General features: G+C 40.2%; 2 protein-coding genes across 3 annotated transcripts; one reads left to right on the forward strand and one right to left on the reverse strand.

Moving 5' to 3' along the window:
- Positions 1-813: 813 nt before the first annotated feature.
- Positions 814-8,438, reverse strand: LOC107222565 (transcription initiation factor TFIID subunit 1). Of its 2 annotated transcripts, XM_046731067.1 has the most exons (13): positions 8,185-8,438; positions 7,189-8,061; positions 5,501-7,047; positions 5,164-5,426; positions 4,687-5,048; positions 3,402-4,613; positions 3,074-3,316; positions 2,524-2,962; positions 2,289-2,431; positions 2,074-2,211; positions 1,856-1,991; positions 1,545-1,757; positions 814-1,462 (listed from the first exon to the last, which is right to left on the reverse strand). In XM_046731067.1, exons 2-13 carry the CDS (start codon positions 7,951-7,953, stop codon positions 1,254-1,256), a joined length of 5,670 nt encoding a protein of 1,889 aa, XP_046587023.1. In that variant the 5' UTR covers positions 7,954-8,061; positions 8,185-8,438; the 3' UTR covers positions 814-1,253. The 2 variants fall into 2 exon arrangements, with proteins under 2 accessions (XP_046587023.1, XP_015517469.2); XM_015661983.2 differs by having other exon boundaries at positions 7,189-8,438.
- Positions 8,439-14,526: 6,088 nt separating this feature from the next.
- Positions 14,527-16,762, forward strand: LOC107222578 (cyclin-dependent kinase 9). Its single transcript, XM_015661997.2, has 7 exons — positions 14,527-14,780; positions 14,858-14,942; positions 15,191-15,281; positions 15,363-15,529; positions 15,610-15,851; positions 15,952-16,099; positions 16,204-16,762. The coding sequence occupies exons 1-7, from the start codon at positions 14,674-14,676 to the stop codon at positions 16,510-16,512; spliced, it is 1,149 nt and encodes a 382-aa protein (XP_015517483.1). The 5' UTR covers positions 14,527-14,673; the 3' UTR covers positions 16,513-16,762.
- The last annotated feature ends 186 nt before the right edge of the window (positions 16,763-16,948 follow it).

A 16,948-nucleotide genomic window follows, 5' to 3' on the forward strand; every position in this document is an offset into this window, starting at 1 on the left:
AGACGTAGCTTGAAAGAAATCAGTGACTCTGCACGTAATGATGCTTGTTAACTTACGATAAATCTCACGAGAACGTAACGATAACATTAGATTGATTGGGCCTAGATTTAATCTATAGCATGGTCAAATGTGGTTCAATACCGTTTGTATTATCAACACATTATTCCTTAGTTAATCCCTGTCAAGATTTTATAAATTGACGTTTGATTGACGTACGTTGTTTTTTTTTACGTACATGAAATATACCAGACTGACTTTACAGTTGGCGATTTATTGTCTTACAGATTCCCTTTAGGCTGATCAGACTGACAATAAGTCCAACTGTAACTATAAACTAAAGTTTACGGATATTTCCTATTTGAAAAATATCAAGATTTTGCATGGAATATAAAAAAAAAAAAATTGAAAAAAGGGTGCTACTATAGTGGCTTCTGTCACTGAAAAGATTAAAGGATGACGCACAATGGAATATACTGTACTCATTGTATGACATTGTTGTCACAATAACAGTATCGTTATTCGGACAGATTTTGCAGATAAGCCTCGAGTGTTCACTGAATATTGTAGTAACATTTTGGAATCTAATTTTATCTGATTTCAGTTGAATATCAACAACACTAAATTATCACAACGCGCACAATGCGTATGTTATAACTGGCAGCGCTAAATCACCCAAAAACAAATCCAATATCAGTAATGATTATATTTCTATTTTGAACGGCTTAGGTTTAGTTACGGAATACACATGAGGGGGACAGTAAGAATAATTTAAATGTTCTCTTTTTTTCGTTACAAGTCTTTATTGCATCAGCGTATTTGCAGTTTTTTTTTTTTTTTAATTTCTTTTTATTCTAGCATTGATTATTGATCGAGATATATTAAAATTATATGAAAAACAGAATTCGATACTAATACGATTTAACTGATAGTTGATACGTTCTCATAAATTGTATAACTAAACAGCATCAAAAAAAAAAAATACTTTATACAATTTTTAATGTTGGTTCTTTGATATGACATAAGTATATATATATATATGACTTCACTTTCATCGTGTTACCATTAATTCTTCCTTAGGTGTTCTACACTTTTTTACTACTTATAAATAGGTATATGAATATTAATGCTCAACTTACTTTATATGTACATACATAATGCAACAATAATTTTATCGTGGTTTAATTGACTTTGCTTAAACTTAAATCATTATAATACAGGTACAGTTTGAAACTACGATGAAACTTAAAATCGGTTTAAAACCATAAATCCCCTCCTTCATCTTCCTCCTGTTGTGGTTCTATCTCGTGTTTAGTTTCTAATCGATTATTCTGGGCCTCATCATCACTTTCAGAGACGGCAAGATCGTCTTGAATTTTATCAACAGCCTTATCTTCTCGGGACGGTAAACCGGCAAGCAAGAAATCAGACGGATCGTAGTTTGGATCAACATCCATGCTCTCTTCTGTAGGGGAAAAATGAAAAATAAAATCGTTAACAATACTGGCAATGACTATGTATATGTTTCAACTGTTGGAAAAACTTACCTTGTTGTAACATCTGTTGTTCTCCAGTGTAGAATCCAACATTACTTAATTGAACCATAGCTTCCGCGGCTTGTTGACTGTCGTCATCTGCGGGTACTTCGCCAACTTCTCTCATTTCGCCAACTTCCAGTGCTTCCATTTCAGTTTGCTCAGATTGTTCGTCCGTTCCAAATGGCACCTCATCGAATTCGTCTTCGCTCGAGAACTGAAGATCTGTAGAATCCACGAAAATCAAGTTACTTATTTTAATAACCTCTTCAGTCGTAATGTCACGATTGTTTCCACCTTGTTTCCAGAACTTATTTTCTTACCTTCTTCGAGAACGTCTTTTTTCTTAGCACGCCCACTTCGACCCAATTCTCCATCCATGTCCCCCTCCACATCAACGAAATCAAAATCGTCCATCATAGATTTGCCAAATGGATTGTCTGGAGAGCTGGTTTGACTCTGGAATAAAAGAGAAAAATTACAATTCGTCACTCTCCTTTGCAAACTTGGCACATCGTTTCATAATCATGTATCGACGTACTCCTCTGAACTCTGGTTCGGCAATGGTGTAATTTTCTTCATCGGGACCAAGCCAGGATGAATCAATATCCGCTTGTTCCATAGCCCGTTGTTGTACCAACAGAATGTTATTCTCCAGTTGCGTCAAATGATCATCATACTGAAAGAACGAGACGAATGGTGGTAGATTACACATCGCTTCAATGAATCATGAGTAATATAGATGGTAAAATTTACCTCGTCTAAAGTTTCTTTACAAGCTTTCACCAAAGTTTCTGCCTTTTGCGTGAATGGTGAATCCTTTCCGTTATAAAGTGTACAGTTCTTCAAAATCTGTGCAATATCCATGAGGAACTCGTGCCGACTGTGATATTTATGTGCTATATACGGAGAGAAGCGATATTTTCATTTAGTACAAATCACAGGGGGAAAAAATAAGTTTAACAATTCCGGTGAAAGAAGTTCGATGTACCTGTAACTTTTTTGGAAATCGATTCCAAGTCCATTGGCCTTTTGATCAAATTATAATAATCTTTGACCATTTTTTTATTAACCGGCTTAAGAAACGGCCAAGCCTCGGTCATGGATTTTAGTTTGTTGTTAACTACATTGTCAAGAATGAAAGAAAGGGCGACTTGATCGTTATCATCTAGTAGCGGATTTATTGCCTTTTCAAGTCTCATTAGACGATCTTCTTTTTCGCCGAGTCTTTCTACACAAGTGTCGAGCATTCGTTTGGCAGCCACAGTCAATGAACTCTTTACTCCATTGTAAAGCGTTGAATTTTCAACTATCTGATTTACATCAGCCAAGAACTCTCCCCTGCTTTGATACTTCTTTTGCCTCAAGTTTTCTCTTATAGTTTGTAAGTCCATCGGCCTTTGAACAATTTTGTAATAATCTGGAACTACCTTTAATCATAGTTGAAAACGATATTAAATACAGGGTTGTCTATGCTGGTTTCTTTATGTTATAAATTTTAATCTAAGTAACAGATTTATATGTGATCTGAATCAACGTACTTTTGCATTTACAGGAAACAGGAATGGCTGAACATCTGGTAAATCTCTCATCTCATTCAGAATACTTTCCAACATGGTAGACATCACCACAACTGGATCGGTTCTACGTCTGTTTGCCGGTCTTTGTTGACGTTTGAGATAATCACAGTGATCGTCACCAGTTGCACGACGACGTTTCCGTGCACTAACAGCCTCCTTTGGTACTTTCAGTAACAAAGTACGTCTCTTCATTTCTTCAGCATGCTAGGGTAAGACATTCAGCGTAATGTTTTTTTATAAATCTACGGTTTCGGAATATCTCATTAAAAATAAAAGATGTTACACCTACCTTGATAAGCTTCGAAGATAATTTAACTTTTGTTCCATCAACATTAACCAAATCTTGATCATCGGTATTAAGCTGCTTTTCGATTTCTTCTTCCTGTTCTTCCGTCATAGCGACATTCACCGGCGCAGTAGGCAAGCTGTTCTGGTAAAGGGGACACGCCTTATTGGTTCGCATATGCCCTACGTTACCACAAGCGCCACATTTTAATTTAAGATCAGGTTTAAGTTTAGGTTTCTTACGTTTAGAGGGAGATATCTCAGGCTTAGGATGCTTAGAGGAAAGAGTAGAGGATTGAAAATTACTTAATGGAAGGATACTGGACGACGAGACTGGCGGGGTACTCAGGTTTGAACGTTCAAATAAGTTTGAGGAGCTGAAAGAATTCGTCACAGGGCCACCCAGCATGCGTTCACGTTCTTGATTCCGTTTGATTCTGCGCAACTGTTCCTGGATTCTTCTCTTTTCTCTTTTCATTTCTTCTTTCTGAGCTTCATCAAGGGTTGCGAATTGTTTGATGAAGGTTTCGTCCTTGGAATTTCTTATCTTTATGTAAGTGTCTATGACGGCTGGTTTTCTCACCAGCTCAACTCTGGTGAATTCCTTTCCGTCAGGATTTCTAAAGGTTCTATATATTTTTAGCACTCTACCTTGTTGCGGTCCATAGTTATTCACAGGACCATCATCTTCGTCGTCTTTCTTTTTCTCTTTACTTTTTTTCTCCTGCTCTTGCATGTCGCCCATTATCATTTTTCTGAGCTCATGTCGTTCCTGTTCTTCTCTCTCAAGGGACAACTGGGTACTGGTCTTTTTGTTCGACAACATGTTCTCAATATTTTTACCCATTTCTTCAATATCTGAACTATCTTCATCAGAACTCTCACCCTCGTCGGTACTGAGTACTTCATTCGACGACAAGACACGATTCTGCAGGTCGAATATTCTTTGACACTCTTCTTTGTACCTTTCCTGGTGCTCAGCTATAGAGAATCTATTACCTCTTGAAAACTTTGTCATACCCTCTTCTCCTGCTTTCGCTTTTTCCGTCGACAAAGTTCGCACAACGTCAATTACCTCCCACCGTGAAAGTTTTTTAATTTCTTCTTCAGGCACACCAAACTTTCGTAGTAAAGCCTTTGCATTGTTCAACGAAAGCCTACGCAAATCTGCATCTGTGCCAGTAACTGTTCTCTTTGGCTGTGCTTCCTGCTCTTCCTAAACAGCAATGAGAAATTATTATTATCATTTTGTTTAACTTCCCCACAAAAAATGTTCGCATCGTACTTACTTTGCTGATTGTCGGTTTGTTTGGCACTCTTACATAAGAAAAGCCTTCCCCACAGCCTGTAGGATCGGCTGGACCAGCCAACTGTAATAAACATTTCCCTCTCATCGCTTGAATATAGGCACGTGTTGTGTTCCAGGGTGCAACTTTGACTTCATCATCCATTTTCAACTGCATTTCTTCATCGTCGTCATCCTGAGGTGTGAACAAAAACTTTTCACCATACCCAGCATCTTTAAGTCTCTGTTCGGCTGCGATCATACTAAAATAGGCGCAACACTGCTCCGGAGAAACCATAGCTCTGATTTCTTCCTCAGTCGGCAGTCTGAAGTCTGGCTTGATTACCCACCAATTTGAGTCCATTCCTAGTTTAAAAAACGAAGGTAACAAATCACAAATTTTTTAATAATACTATTCTTTGCAGAATTTGATAGAAATATGTAAGGAAATTTTACGAGGCTGATACAGAGTGAAATGTACCTGTTCTTTTAAAATCAGCGCAAAGCTTCAGTCTCTTTCTTATACTGCTTTCACTATGCGATGGGAATGCTTTTTTAATATCATCCATTTTGATTCGCCTAGGAGTGTCACGAGATTTCCAGAATAATCTATATATGAAAACTTGCAAGAAATCTCTTACAAAGTTGTTTGCTCGTTTGGAATTTGGACCAGGAACTTCATACAACGGACACTCTTGTCCAGCAATAAATAAGGCATCTATTTCCCTCACGAAATATTGCTGTCTGAAAAATGGGCAATGTTTAGACCAGTGATTAGAGTGATTCTATTTCTACAACAACCTTTGAAGCAGCTGTACCTTGTCCTTATTATCAAGAAATCAGTCTCTGGACCATTGTGTTCATAAATCGGGGCCCTGTACATGTTATTTTCAATAGCCTGAATACTTTGGCCAGGTGTTAAGATGCCCAAAAATGGGCTGGTGTGCGCATAAGCGACCTCTCCATATTTGTAACGCATAGGCCCTTGATCCTTTCCAGCTCTTCGTTTGTAGTAATTCTTGACTTTGGAGCACATTCCAACTTGATTCATCAGAGGTGGATGTTCCTCAGAAAACTCAATGAGAACAATTTCCCCATCTCTTCCAGTCAAATCTTCAGGTGTCCTCATGAAGAAGACATCTCCACCTCCCGAGGCAATTCTCTCCTGTTCTCTTTGCTTAGCTTTCTTCTTGATGTGCTTGAGGAGAGGCAACACGTGGTGGGGACCAGTGTGAGACAGAGGTCCGTGACTGTACCTCTTTAACGGAGGTCTATGGAAATTCCTCAGTCTCATAGGTCCCATGTGTGTCTGTACGAAAGGTGCTCGCAATTCTACGACCGGTGTGCTATGCTGTATTAAATTGCCACCGCCAACTTTTAATCGTAATGTTGTTTCCGAAGAGCGAGGCATGTAGTAAGAGTCATTTGATATGTTGAATGGATCTCTATCGGGAGACTTTGGAGGTGGAGGCGGAGCATCCTCTTCAAGAACGTTGATAACTCCTGCTTTACCCAGCAAAAGTTTGCTTTTTTTCACATGAGGGTGTGGGATTTTTACCTTAGGTTGAGGCCCATTGTCTTTATGAAGAAGAGCTGGGTCTATGTCATCCGGTATTCCCAATACAATGTTTTCATCGTTTGGATCTAGGGTGAGAATCTTTGGTTTCGGTATTTTCGTCATGTGCTCAGCATCCCAGATAACTTCCTCTTCCCAGAGTCCGTAAACTAACTCCTCATTCTCCACAGGGAAAATAGAGTACCAAGTATCGTCATAGTTTTCTTCACGCTGTTGCTGCTGGCTGCCTTTACCCATCGATGCAAGTTTACTCTTAGACTGCATGTGCAGAGGAGTCGCTATTTGCGATGTAGCAAGTCGAACGTTAGGTGCTACAGGAACAGGAGTTCCTTTTCCTGGCTGGCTGAAGGCCTGAGCAGTTCTGTTACTGCTCGAAGGTACCCAACCAGCAGCATTATTCTTGCTATTTAATTTTTGCATCACTTTATGTTTTATATCATCACCATTCCACACGACATCATCCTCCCAATGCAGTTGAGACACCATAAGAAAGGAATCGTCTGGAAATGTATCCTCATCTTTTGACTTGCAGACTTCTTCAGTTTTCTCCGCAAGTTTGAACCCATAATTAAAGCCGTCACCAGTCTCTGGGACTTCCAACATGTCATACCAAATTTGGGCTGGACCGAAGCGCCAGTCTGCAACTTTTGGACCCATGTCATTGCTGTCTCCCATGTCGCCAGTTTTACCAGTTTGTTCCTTGTCTTCGACGGGAAGCAATAACTTTTCTTCATCATCTGGGATACATTCATCTGGCGATGGAGTCGGTGCGTAATGCATTTTCCACCCCTGTTGGAAGATTGACTTAAATTCTCAAATTTGTGATATTTCTCACAGCTTTTAAAACATTTTCTAATGTCAAAATTGCTTAGTAGAAGAGTACCTAACTACATTTTCAGCTAATTAAAAGCTTTTCAATATTTATTGTACCTTGAACTTAGGTTTCCTCTCGTCGTGATCAGATCCCGAGTCTGAATCCTTCGGATCGTGGTGTTTCTTCTTTTTCCGCCGTTTTCGAACACCCCGCCAAATTTGCGGAAGGCTGCTAGGTTTGCCAGGGCCAAAAAGTCGCGAGAACCTAAGGACCTTATTGGGGCGAAAATCAGGAAACAATTCCGTAACGTTGATATTTGCATATTTGGAAGGCAGCATGGAAGCCAAGGGCGTTTCAAGCTTACGCTGGCGAGCAGCTTCTGCCTCTTCAGGGGTCAGAGCTTCTTTTTCATCTGGAATGGGCGGAGGAGGCATTAACTGAGTGTCAGATTTATTGACTCCCTCCTCATCATCTGCATCGTAGTCACTGGCTGCCCTATCCTGTTTCTTGGAGGACGCTTCTGCATCATCTTCGTTTATGTCTTCAGCTAATTCGTTAATATCAGAGAAATCCAACGCTGTTGGAGATTTTTCTAGATAGTTGACATCGTCAGACTCGGATTTGACACGTGTTTTATTTTCATCTTCATTTTCTCCTTTCTCATTTTCTTTTTCATTCTGTTCCTCATTGTCTAGAGCAATCATTTCCTGCAGTAAACTGCTAAGGCCGAGGCGACCCAGGGAAGCCAAATGGCGCTTCGCCTCGGAATCTAATATATCATCCTCCAACTGACCATCTTCATCAATGTTGCCAAATAAAAATCCAGTCATATTCATTTCCAGATCCATGTCTCTGTCGTTTTCCTCGTCTGAGTCAACCATTTTCAGCAGATACAAATGAGTGTGTTTTTGAGAAACGGTGGCTTTGAATCAGTAAAGATTAACTATTTTGAGGTTAGATGGTTGGCTTTACAAGCGGGGATTACTATCCTGTATTGATACATTAATTTAGTTTTTTAGTTTTTAATCGTATTTTACGAATATTAATTTCGCACCTATAACGTCTTGTCAATGTGTACGTAATAAATTGAACTTGGGAAATCAAAAGCTCACCCCTTGTTTAGCAACATTACTCGCAATCATATCCCGTTTTTAAAGCGTTGTCTAGTTTACGCTAGTTTTTTTAGAGTGTTGGCGCCATCTGATGCAAAACAGATTCTTAGAACTAATTTTCATTTGCAGACGCATGCTGATAAGCCACTGTGATAAGCGAAATAGATTTACCATCGCAGTAGGGTAAATGCAGTGAATAATAAACTATGATGATGAGGCTGGATTTTCACGGGCGTGAAGTTGACGCAAAAACACCATGCCGTTGGTGGCAAAAGGTCGCGAGCACGGTCTTATAAACAGGTTTGGGCACTCCAATTCCCTTCCTATATAACGCAGCGTGACCGACTTGAAGCCTGTGTTTCTCAATTTGTGCACCAAAGACCGGAGCGCTGCAATCTCCGAGGCAGGTGTATGCGTATTAAGTAGGCCTCTCCCTCACTAGCGCTAGCGGCAAAAATTCACAACATCGGCTTCATTTTCGAGCACGGTTTTACAGCCGGAGTACACAGACCGATCATAAAGACCGTGGTCGCTAGTGAAAATAGATACGACGAAACGGTGAAATGCCACGAGTTTTGAACTAGGTAGTTGAGACAGTGGTTCTCAGTTGCGTTTTTATCCCAAGGATTTAAAAATCTAGAATTTTTGATTGGCAGTGGAAAAAACGGAATAAATGGGGGAACGAAAAGGAAATCACATAAAATGTAGCGATTTTTCAAGGTGAGAAAAAAATCTAATTGATTCTCATGCTTCCACAACCATGAATTCGTGCATGATTGAGACGCCGCCTATTCATACGCTTATTACCGCATAGCCCATACTGAAAATGATGGAGGGTGTCCAGGGCGTTTCATCAAAACAATGAATAATAATATGAAATGGCAACAATACTTGACTCGCTTAAATGCATTACATGCATTACCATTCTACAATAAATAGAGTAATTGGAATATTATCTTATACCTCGAATAGCTATTATACTCATACAGCTGATAAACAAACTCTATAGAATACGCTGCGAGCTACGGTACATATCGATAGTTGCAGCCGAAGAACGTTCCACGCTCTTCTGAGTGCGTTTTCTGCATTCCAGGGGTCCAATTAGTCAAGAAATGGTCACACAAAATGGTTCTGAGACGAAAGATTTTTCGCTGAAAAATAAAGTATAAAGGCTATATCTTTGCATTTTTGGCGAAAATTATCGCGATTTTGAAAAGTGCTGGAATAAATTCTTTCATGCACTATTCCGACGTAATTTTGCGAGAGAAACCGATTGGGCGCAGTCCCGATACGCTGCGAGCAACAGATCAAAAGTTAGAGCCGAAAAACGAGAACCTGTGTTTTCGACATTTTTCAGCAGGTGCTTTCTCCTTCGTAATTTCTCTCCTGTTGATCCCACGCTCTTTTCGCTGCATTTTCTGAGTTCCTGGCGGTCCAATTAGGCAGGAAATGGTCGTACAAATCGAATCTGAGACCAAAAATTTTCGGCTCCAAAAATGAAGAAAAAGTAAGGCTAACCCCTTTGCATTTTTGGCGAAAATCTTCGCGATTTTGAAAAGTGCTGGAATAAATTCTTTCGTGCACTATTCCGACGTAATTTTGCGAGAGAAATCGACTGGGCGCAGTCCCGATACGCTGCGAGCAACAGATCAAAAGTTACAGCCAAAAAACCAGAACCTGTGTTTTCGACGTTTTTCAGCGGGTGCTTTTTCCTTCGGAATTTCTCTCCTGTTGATCCCACGGTCTTTTCGCTGCAGTTTCTGAGTTCCTGGCGGTCCAATTAGGCAGGAAATGGTCGTACAAATCGAATCTGAGACCAAAAATTTTCGGCTCCAAAAATGAAGAAAAAGTAAGGCTAACCCCTTTGCATTTTTGGCGAAAATCTTCGCGATTTTGAAAAGTGCTGGAATAAATTCTTTCGTGCACTATTCCGACGTAATTTTGCGAGAGAAATCGACTGGGCGCAGTCCCGATACGCTGCGAGCAACAGATCAAAAGTTACAGCCAAAAAACCAGAACCTGTGTTTTCGACGTTTTTCAGCGGGTGCTTTTTCCTTCGGAATTTCTCTCCTGTTGATCCCACGGTCTTTTCGCTGCAGTTTCTGAGTTCCTGGCGGTCCAATTAGGCAGGAAATGGTCGTACAAATCGAATCTGAGACCAAAAATTTTCGGCTCCAAAAATGAAGAAAAAGTAAGGCTAACCCCTTTGCATTTTTGGCGAAAATCTTCGCGATTTTGAAAAGTGCTGGAATAAATTCTTTCGTACACTATTCCGACGTAATTTTGCGAGAGAAATCGACTGGGTGCAGTCCCGATACGCTGCGAGCAACAGATAAAAAGTTAGAGCCGAAAAACGAGAACCTGTGTTTTCGACATTTTTCAGCAGGTGCTTTCTCCTTCGTAATTTCTCTCCTGTTGATCCCACGCTCTTTTGGCTGCGTTTTCTGAGTTCCTGGCGGTCCAATTAGTCAGGAGAAGGTCATACAAATCGAATCTGAGACCAAAAATTTTCGGCTCCAAAAATGAAGAAAAAGTAAGGCTAACCCCTTTGCATTTTTGGCGAAAATCTTCGCGATTTTGAAAAGTGCTGGAATAAATTCTTTCGTACACTATTCCGACGTAATTTTGCGAGAGAAATCGACTGGGCGCAGTCCCGATACGCTGCGAGCAACAGATCAAAAGTTACAGCCAAAAAACCAGAACCTGTGTTTTCGACGTTTCTCAGCGGGTGCTTTTTCCTTCGGAATTTCTCTCCTGTTGATCCCACGGTCTTTTCGCTGCAGTTTCTGAGTTCCTGGCGGTCCAATTAGGCAGGAAATGGTCGTACAAATCGAATCTGAGACCAAAAATTTTCGGCTCCAAAAATGAAGAAAAAGTAAGGCTAACCCCTTTGCATTTTTGGCGAAAATCTTCGCGATTTTGAAAAGTGCTGGAATAAATTCTTTCGTACACTATTCCGACGTAATTTTGCGAGAGAAATCGACTGGGTGCAGTCCCGATACGCTGCGAGCAACAGATCAAAAGTTACAGCCAAAAAACCAGAACCTGTGTTTTCGACGTTTTTCAGCGGGTGCTTTTTCCTTCGGAATTTCTCTCCTGTTGATCCCACGCTCTTTTCGCTGCGTTTTCTGAGTTCCTGGCGGTCCAATTAGTCAGGAGAAGGTCATACAAATCGAATCTGAGACCAAAAATTTTCGGCTCCAAAAATGAAGAAAAAGTAAGGCTAACCCTTTGCATTTTTGGCGAAAATCTTCGCGATTTTGAAAAGTGCTGGAATAAATTCTTTCGTGCACTATTCCGACGTAATTTTGCGAGAGAAATCGACTGGGCGCAGTCCCGATACGCTGCGAGCAACAGATCAAAAGTTACAGCCAAAAAACCAGAACCTGTGTTTTCGACGTTTTTCAGCGGGTGCTTTTTCCTTCGGAATTTCTCTCCTGTTGATCCCACGGTCTTTTCGCTGCAGTTTCTGAGTTCCTGGCGGTCCAATTAGGCAGGAAATGGTCGTACAAATCGAATCTGAGACCAAAAATTTTCGGCTCCAAAAATGAAGAAAAAGTAAGGCTAACCCCTTTGCATTTTTGGCGAAAATCTTCGCGATTTTGAAAAGTGCTGGAATAAATTCTTTCGTGCACTATTCCGACGTAATTTTGCGAGAGAAATCGACTGGGCGCAGTCCCGATACGCTGCGAGCAACAGATCAAAAGTTACAGCCAAAAAACCAGAACCTGTGTTTTCGACGTTTTTCAGCGGGTGCTTTTTCCTTCGGAATTTCTCTCCTGTTGATCCCACGCTCTTTTCGCTGCGTTTTCTGAGTTCCTGGCGGTCCAATTAGTTAGGAAATGGTCATACAAATCGTATCTGAGACCAAAAATTTTCGGCTCCAAAAATGAAGAAAAAGTAAGGCTAACCCCTTTGCATTTTTGGCGAAAATCTTCGCGATTTTGAAAAGTGCTGGAATAAATTCTTTCGTGCACCATTCCGACGTAATTTTGCGAGAGAAATCGACTGGGCGCAGTCCCGATACGCTGCGAGCAACAGATCAAACGTTACAGCCAAAAAACCAGAACCTGTGTTTTCGACGTTTTTCAGCGGGTGCTTTTTCCTTCGGAATTTCTCTCCTGTTGATCCCACGGTCTTTTCGCTGCAGTTTCTGAGTTCCTGGCGGTCCAATTAGGCAGGAAATGGTCGTACAAATCGAATCTGAGACCAAAAATTTTCGGCTCCAAAAATGAAGAAAAAGTAAGGCTAACCCCTTTGCATTTTTGGCGAAAATCTTCGCGATTTTGAAAAGTGCTGGAATAAATTCTTTCGTGCACTATTCCGACGTAATTTTGCGAGAGAAACCGATTGGGCGCAGTCCCGATACGCTGCGAGCAACAGATAAAAAGTTAGAGCCGAAAAACGAGAACCTGTGTTTTCGACATTTTTCATCAGGTGCTTTCTCCTTCGTAATTTCTCTCCTGTTGATCCCACGCTCTTTTGGCTGCTTTTTCTGAGTTCCTGGCGGTCCAATTAGTCAGGAGAAGGTCATACAAATCGAATCTGAGACCAAAAATTTTCGGCTCCAAAAATGAAGAAAAAGTAAGGCTAACCCCTTTGCATTTTTGGCGAAAATCTTCGCGATTTTGAAAAGTGCTGGAATAAATTCTTTCGTGCACTATTCCGACGTAATTTTGCGAGAGAAATCGACTGGGCGCAGTCCCGATACGCTGCGAGCAACAGATCAAAAGTTACAGCCAAAAAACCAGAACCTGTGTTTTCGACGTTTTTCAGCGGGTGCTTTTTCCTTCGGAATTTCTCTCCTGTTGATCCCACGCTCTTTTCGCTGCGTTTTCTGAGTTCCTGGCGGTCCAATTAGTTAGGAAATGGTCATACAAATCGTATCTGAGACCAAAAATTTTCGGCTCCAAAAATGAAGAAAAAGTAAGGCTAACCCTTTGCATTTTTGGCGAAAATCTTCGCGATTTCGAAAAGTGCTGGAATAAGGTCTTTCGTGCACTATTCCGACGTAATTTTGCGAGAGAAATCGACTGGGCGCAGTCCCGATACGCTGCGAGCAACGGATCACAACTCACGGCTGAAAAATATGAAATTGACACCGGGTTATTAAAGAGGTGGAATAGAAAAATCACAAACTCATCGTTACAAAGTTTCAGTTTCAGTTTATTCAATGTGTTTTATTTCTAGTACAAGTGTTCAGGTGTCAATGTATACTACTTTACCAAGTTTAGTTAGCATAATCATAATATTGTATACTTATACATAATACTAATGATGATATATTCTACATAATATTATACCACTTATTTTTATTATTGAGGGCCAGCTTCCACAAAGTAGACACTCATTTGTTGGGCAAATGTGTAGCCATGGCATATAGTTTAGCGGGCCGCCACTGGAGTGCGCGACGAGCGGTATGTCTGTACTTTTGAAACAAATGCGAATACACGTGCCGTGTTTGATCGTACTTGTGATCAATTTGGTGGGTTGCTGTATCCTGCAATACATCATAAGTAATGACGTGGTAATGTACTGCCGTGGTAATCTTTACCACAAAAACAAGGGCAAAATACATGTTCTTCACTTAGGTTTTTCGCTAATTGAATAGACATACAATTTAATACCCATGAAGATTTTAAGTATGTAACTTCAATTTTAACAGTTGAGTGTTGTGTGTTTTCATCGAGTTTTTTTTTTATCGAAGCTGGAGAAATATGCAGTGGCTCAATGACGGATTGTACTTGGGTTATTCATGAGAATCTGAGACTGCTAATTTTTTACACTAGACCGTTATGTTGACAATGCACAGAAACCTACAACGTCATAGTCGGCCGAGCGCGAACAAACTCAATCTCAATAAACATAACATAACCCATGACCGTTGAATCTAACGTTAGAATACCGCAGGGATAATGACTTGTTCGATTGACACGTCACTGAACAAATCTTAATCGCTGATAATGTTATGAAGCGCGGAAGAGGATAGGAATTGTTGAAAAAATTAGATGACAACATCGCTAATTTTTTCAATCATTTCTTGCTTCTATTTCAGCATGTAATTCCAGAAAATATACCTGTATGTTTGAAAAATGTTTTACAGCCACAGTTCGTGGAAATCTGGAGATTAACCATCTGAAAATAATGCGAATACATGTTAGAATACATACATGTACATACTCTGATGTTCTCTTAACAAACGCAAATAATATAATTTAGTCGACTGTACCGTTTAAAACGACAGCGCAGTCTGCCGGCGAGGCCCTGAGTTATCCACCCTGGCCGCGGTTTGGAACCAAGCGCGGTAGCGTCTCTACTGGTATATGTTTTAAGGCCTCCACGGAGCGGTTCATGTTCGTTCTGATCACGGTTTAGAACGTTTAGAACCGTGGTTCTGATAGCTGTCGGATATTACTTTCAGTGGTTTACCCAAACGTAGTGACTGTAATGACCTGAGTTTTTGAAGTAAGTGAAATATTTTATCGCGCCATGAATACAAAGGAAAAGGAGAAGTACATTGAAGAATTCGATTTTCCGCACTGCGATGAATCAACGAAATATGAAAAAGTTGCTAAAATCGGCCAGGGTACTTTCGGGTACGTGATCAATTCATATGTTAACAACTCCCACTCCAAGGTTATGTTTGTTACAATCTTTGATTACTTTTTCACAGAGAAGTGTTTAAAGCAAAGGAAAAGAACAGTAACAAAAAATTCGTAGCAATGAAGAAAGTTCTTATGGACAACGAGAAAGAAGGGGTAACTATCAGAATTTTTCGTCAAGCCGCATTATTCATCTTGTAGCTTCGACCTTGTTCTCTTAGTCGTACATTTGCTTTTTTACTCGGCATGACTCCCGTAAACAATTGGAATAACTTACACTTGAGATCGTGTGCCTAAGCCCTAGATTCAACACCCTGTACCGCGTTATTGTACTGCGACTGTTAGTCATAAGCATCATTCCATTCTAACCCCAAAACCATTTACCTAATATGGTATCATTGCAGTTTCCCATTACAGCACTGAGAGAAATAAAGATATTGCAGTTACTGAAGCACGAAAATGTGGTTAATTTAATTGAAATATGCAGAACTCGAGGTATGTTCATCAGAATCGAATTGCATTGGTTGTGAGAAAACTGCAGAATACTCAGCGCCGCGCTATGATTTGTTGTTATAGCGGCTCAATACAACCGTTATCGATCGACGTTCTACCTGGTGTTCGATTTCTGCGAACATGATCTAGCAGGTCTATTATCTAATGTAAACGTCAAATTCAGCTTGGGTGAAATAAAGAAAGTCATGCAACAACTACTCAATGGCCTATACTACATTCATAGTAACAAGGTAAGTTAGATTCAACTAATGTTTCTCTGAAAATCATTTATATCTGCCGAAACTCCTAATTACGTTTTTTACATTCACAGATCTTACACCGAGATATGAAGGCTGCCAATGTTCTTATAACAAAAAACGGTATATTGAAACTCGCAGATTTTGGACTGGCGCGAGCTTTCAGTGCCAATAAAAACGGTCAAGTAAATCGGTACACAAACCGTGTTGTCACCCTCTGGTACAGGCCACCAGAGCTGTTACTGGGAGACAGAAATTACGGTCCACCAGTAGATCTATGGGGGGCGGGCTGTATTATGGCGGAAATGTGGACTAGGTAAACGATTTAAGATTTGAATTAAGTTTTTTGCTATGGCTGCTTCCAGTTTATTTTTAATGGAAGTGCATTCATATTGTCAAACTTTTATCAAATCCAGATCACCCATTATGCAAGGAAACACTGAACAACAACAGCTCACGCTAATTTCTCAACTATGTGGATCTGTGACCACCGAAGTATGGCCCGGTGTAGAAAATTTAGAGTTATTTAACAAGATGGAATTGCCCAAAGGACAAAAAAGAAAGGTACATGAATTTTATAAGAAAATTAAAACATTAATTTATCAATCGAATTTCATTGTAAGAAGAATTGCACTTGAATCAATAAATGACAAATTCATGTGTACTAGGTGAAGGAGAGACTAAAGCCGTATGTCAAGGACCCCTTTGCTTGTGACCTTTTAGACAAACTATTAATTCTCGATCCCAGCAAAAGGTATGACTCCGATTCGGCACTGAATCACGACTTTTTCTGGACCGACCCAATGCCCTGTGATCTCAGCAAAATGTTGGCGCAGCACACTCAAAGTATGTTCGAGTATTTAGCACCGCCCCGACGACCGGGTCACATGCGTCACCCGCATCACCCAGTTCCTGGAGGTCCTGCCAAACCAAGTTCGAGTATGGCGGACAGTGGTTATCAGGATCGCGTATTCTAGAATGTACATAGACGCAACAGACACTGCTACACAAATACATTATACCTAGATATAGTTAGATAGAATTTATCTAACGCTTTTCAAAAAGCGTTGCTGTATGACTGAAACGTGCGATTGCATTTCAAGAGTGTTGGACCAGTAGCGATTTATCTGGCCCAGTTCGTGTACATTAGACTGTTATACATATATTGTAATTTTTTTTAATTTAACACGTGTAATAATATACTCAAATATACATTTTCTATATCAATTAAATTACACTCATTCAATCTCCTCTGTCCTCCACTTATATGCTTCGACTTGCCGCCGATTTTTTAATACACTTTTATTTACGATTTGAATCGTCCGTTCCGTGGAAAGTAGCAAAATATGTTATTTGATGAGATGATGTTGGTTATGTATTACATTGTTCGAAGATACGAACTTTATTTATTCC

The sequence above is a fragment of the Neodiprion lecontei genome, chromosome 2, assembly GCF_021901455.1.
Source record: "Neodiprion lecontei isolate iyNeoLeco1 chromosome 2, iyNeoLeco1.1, whole genome shotgun sequence".
Lineage (NCBI taxonomy): Eukaryota > Metazoa > Arthropoda > Insecta > Hymenoptera > Diprionidae > Neodiprion > Neodiprion lecontei.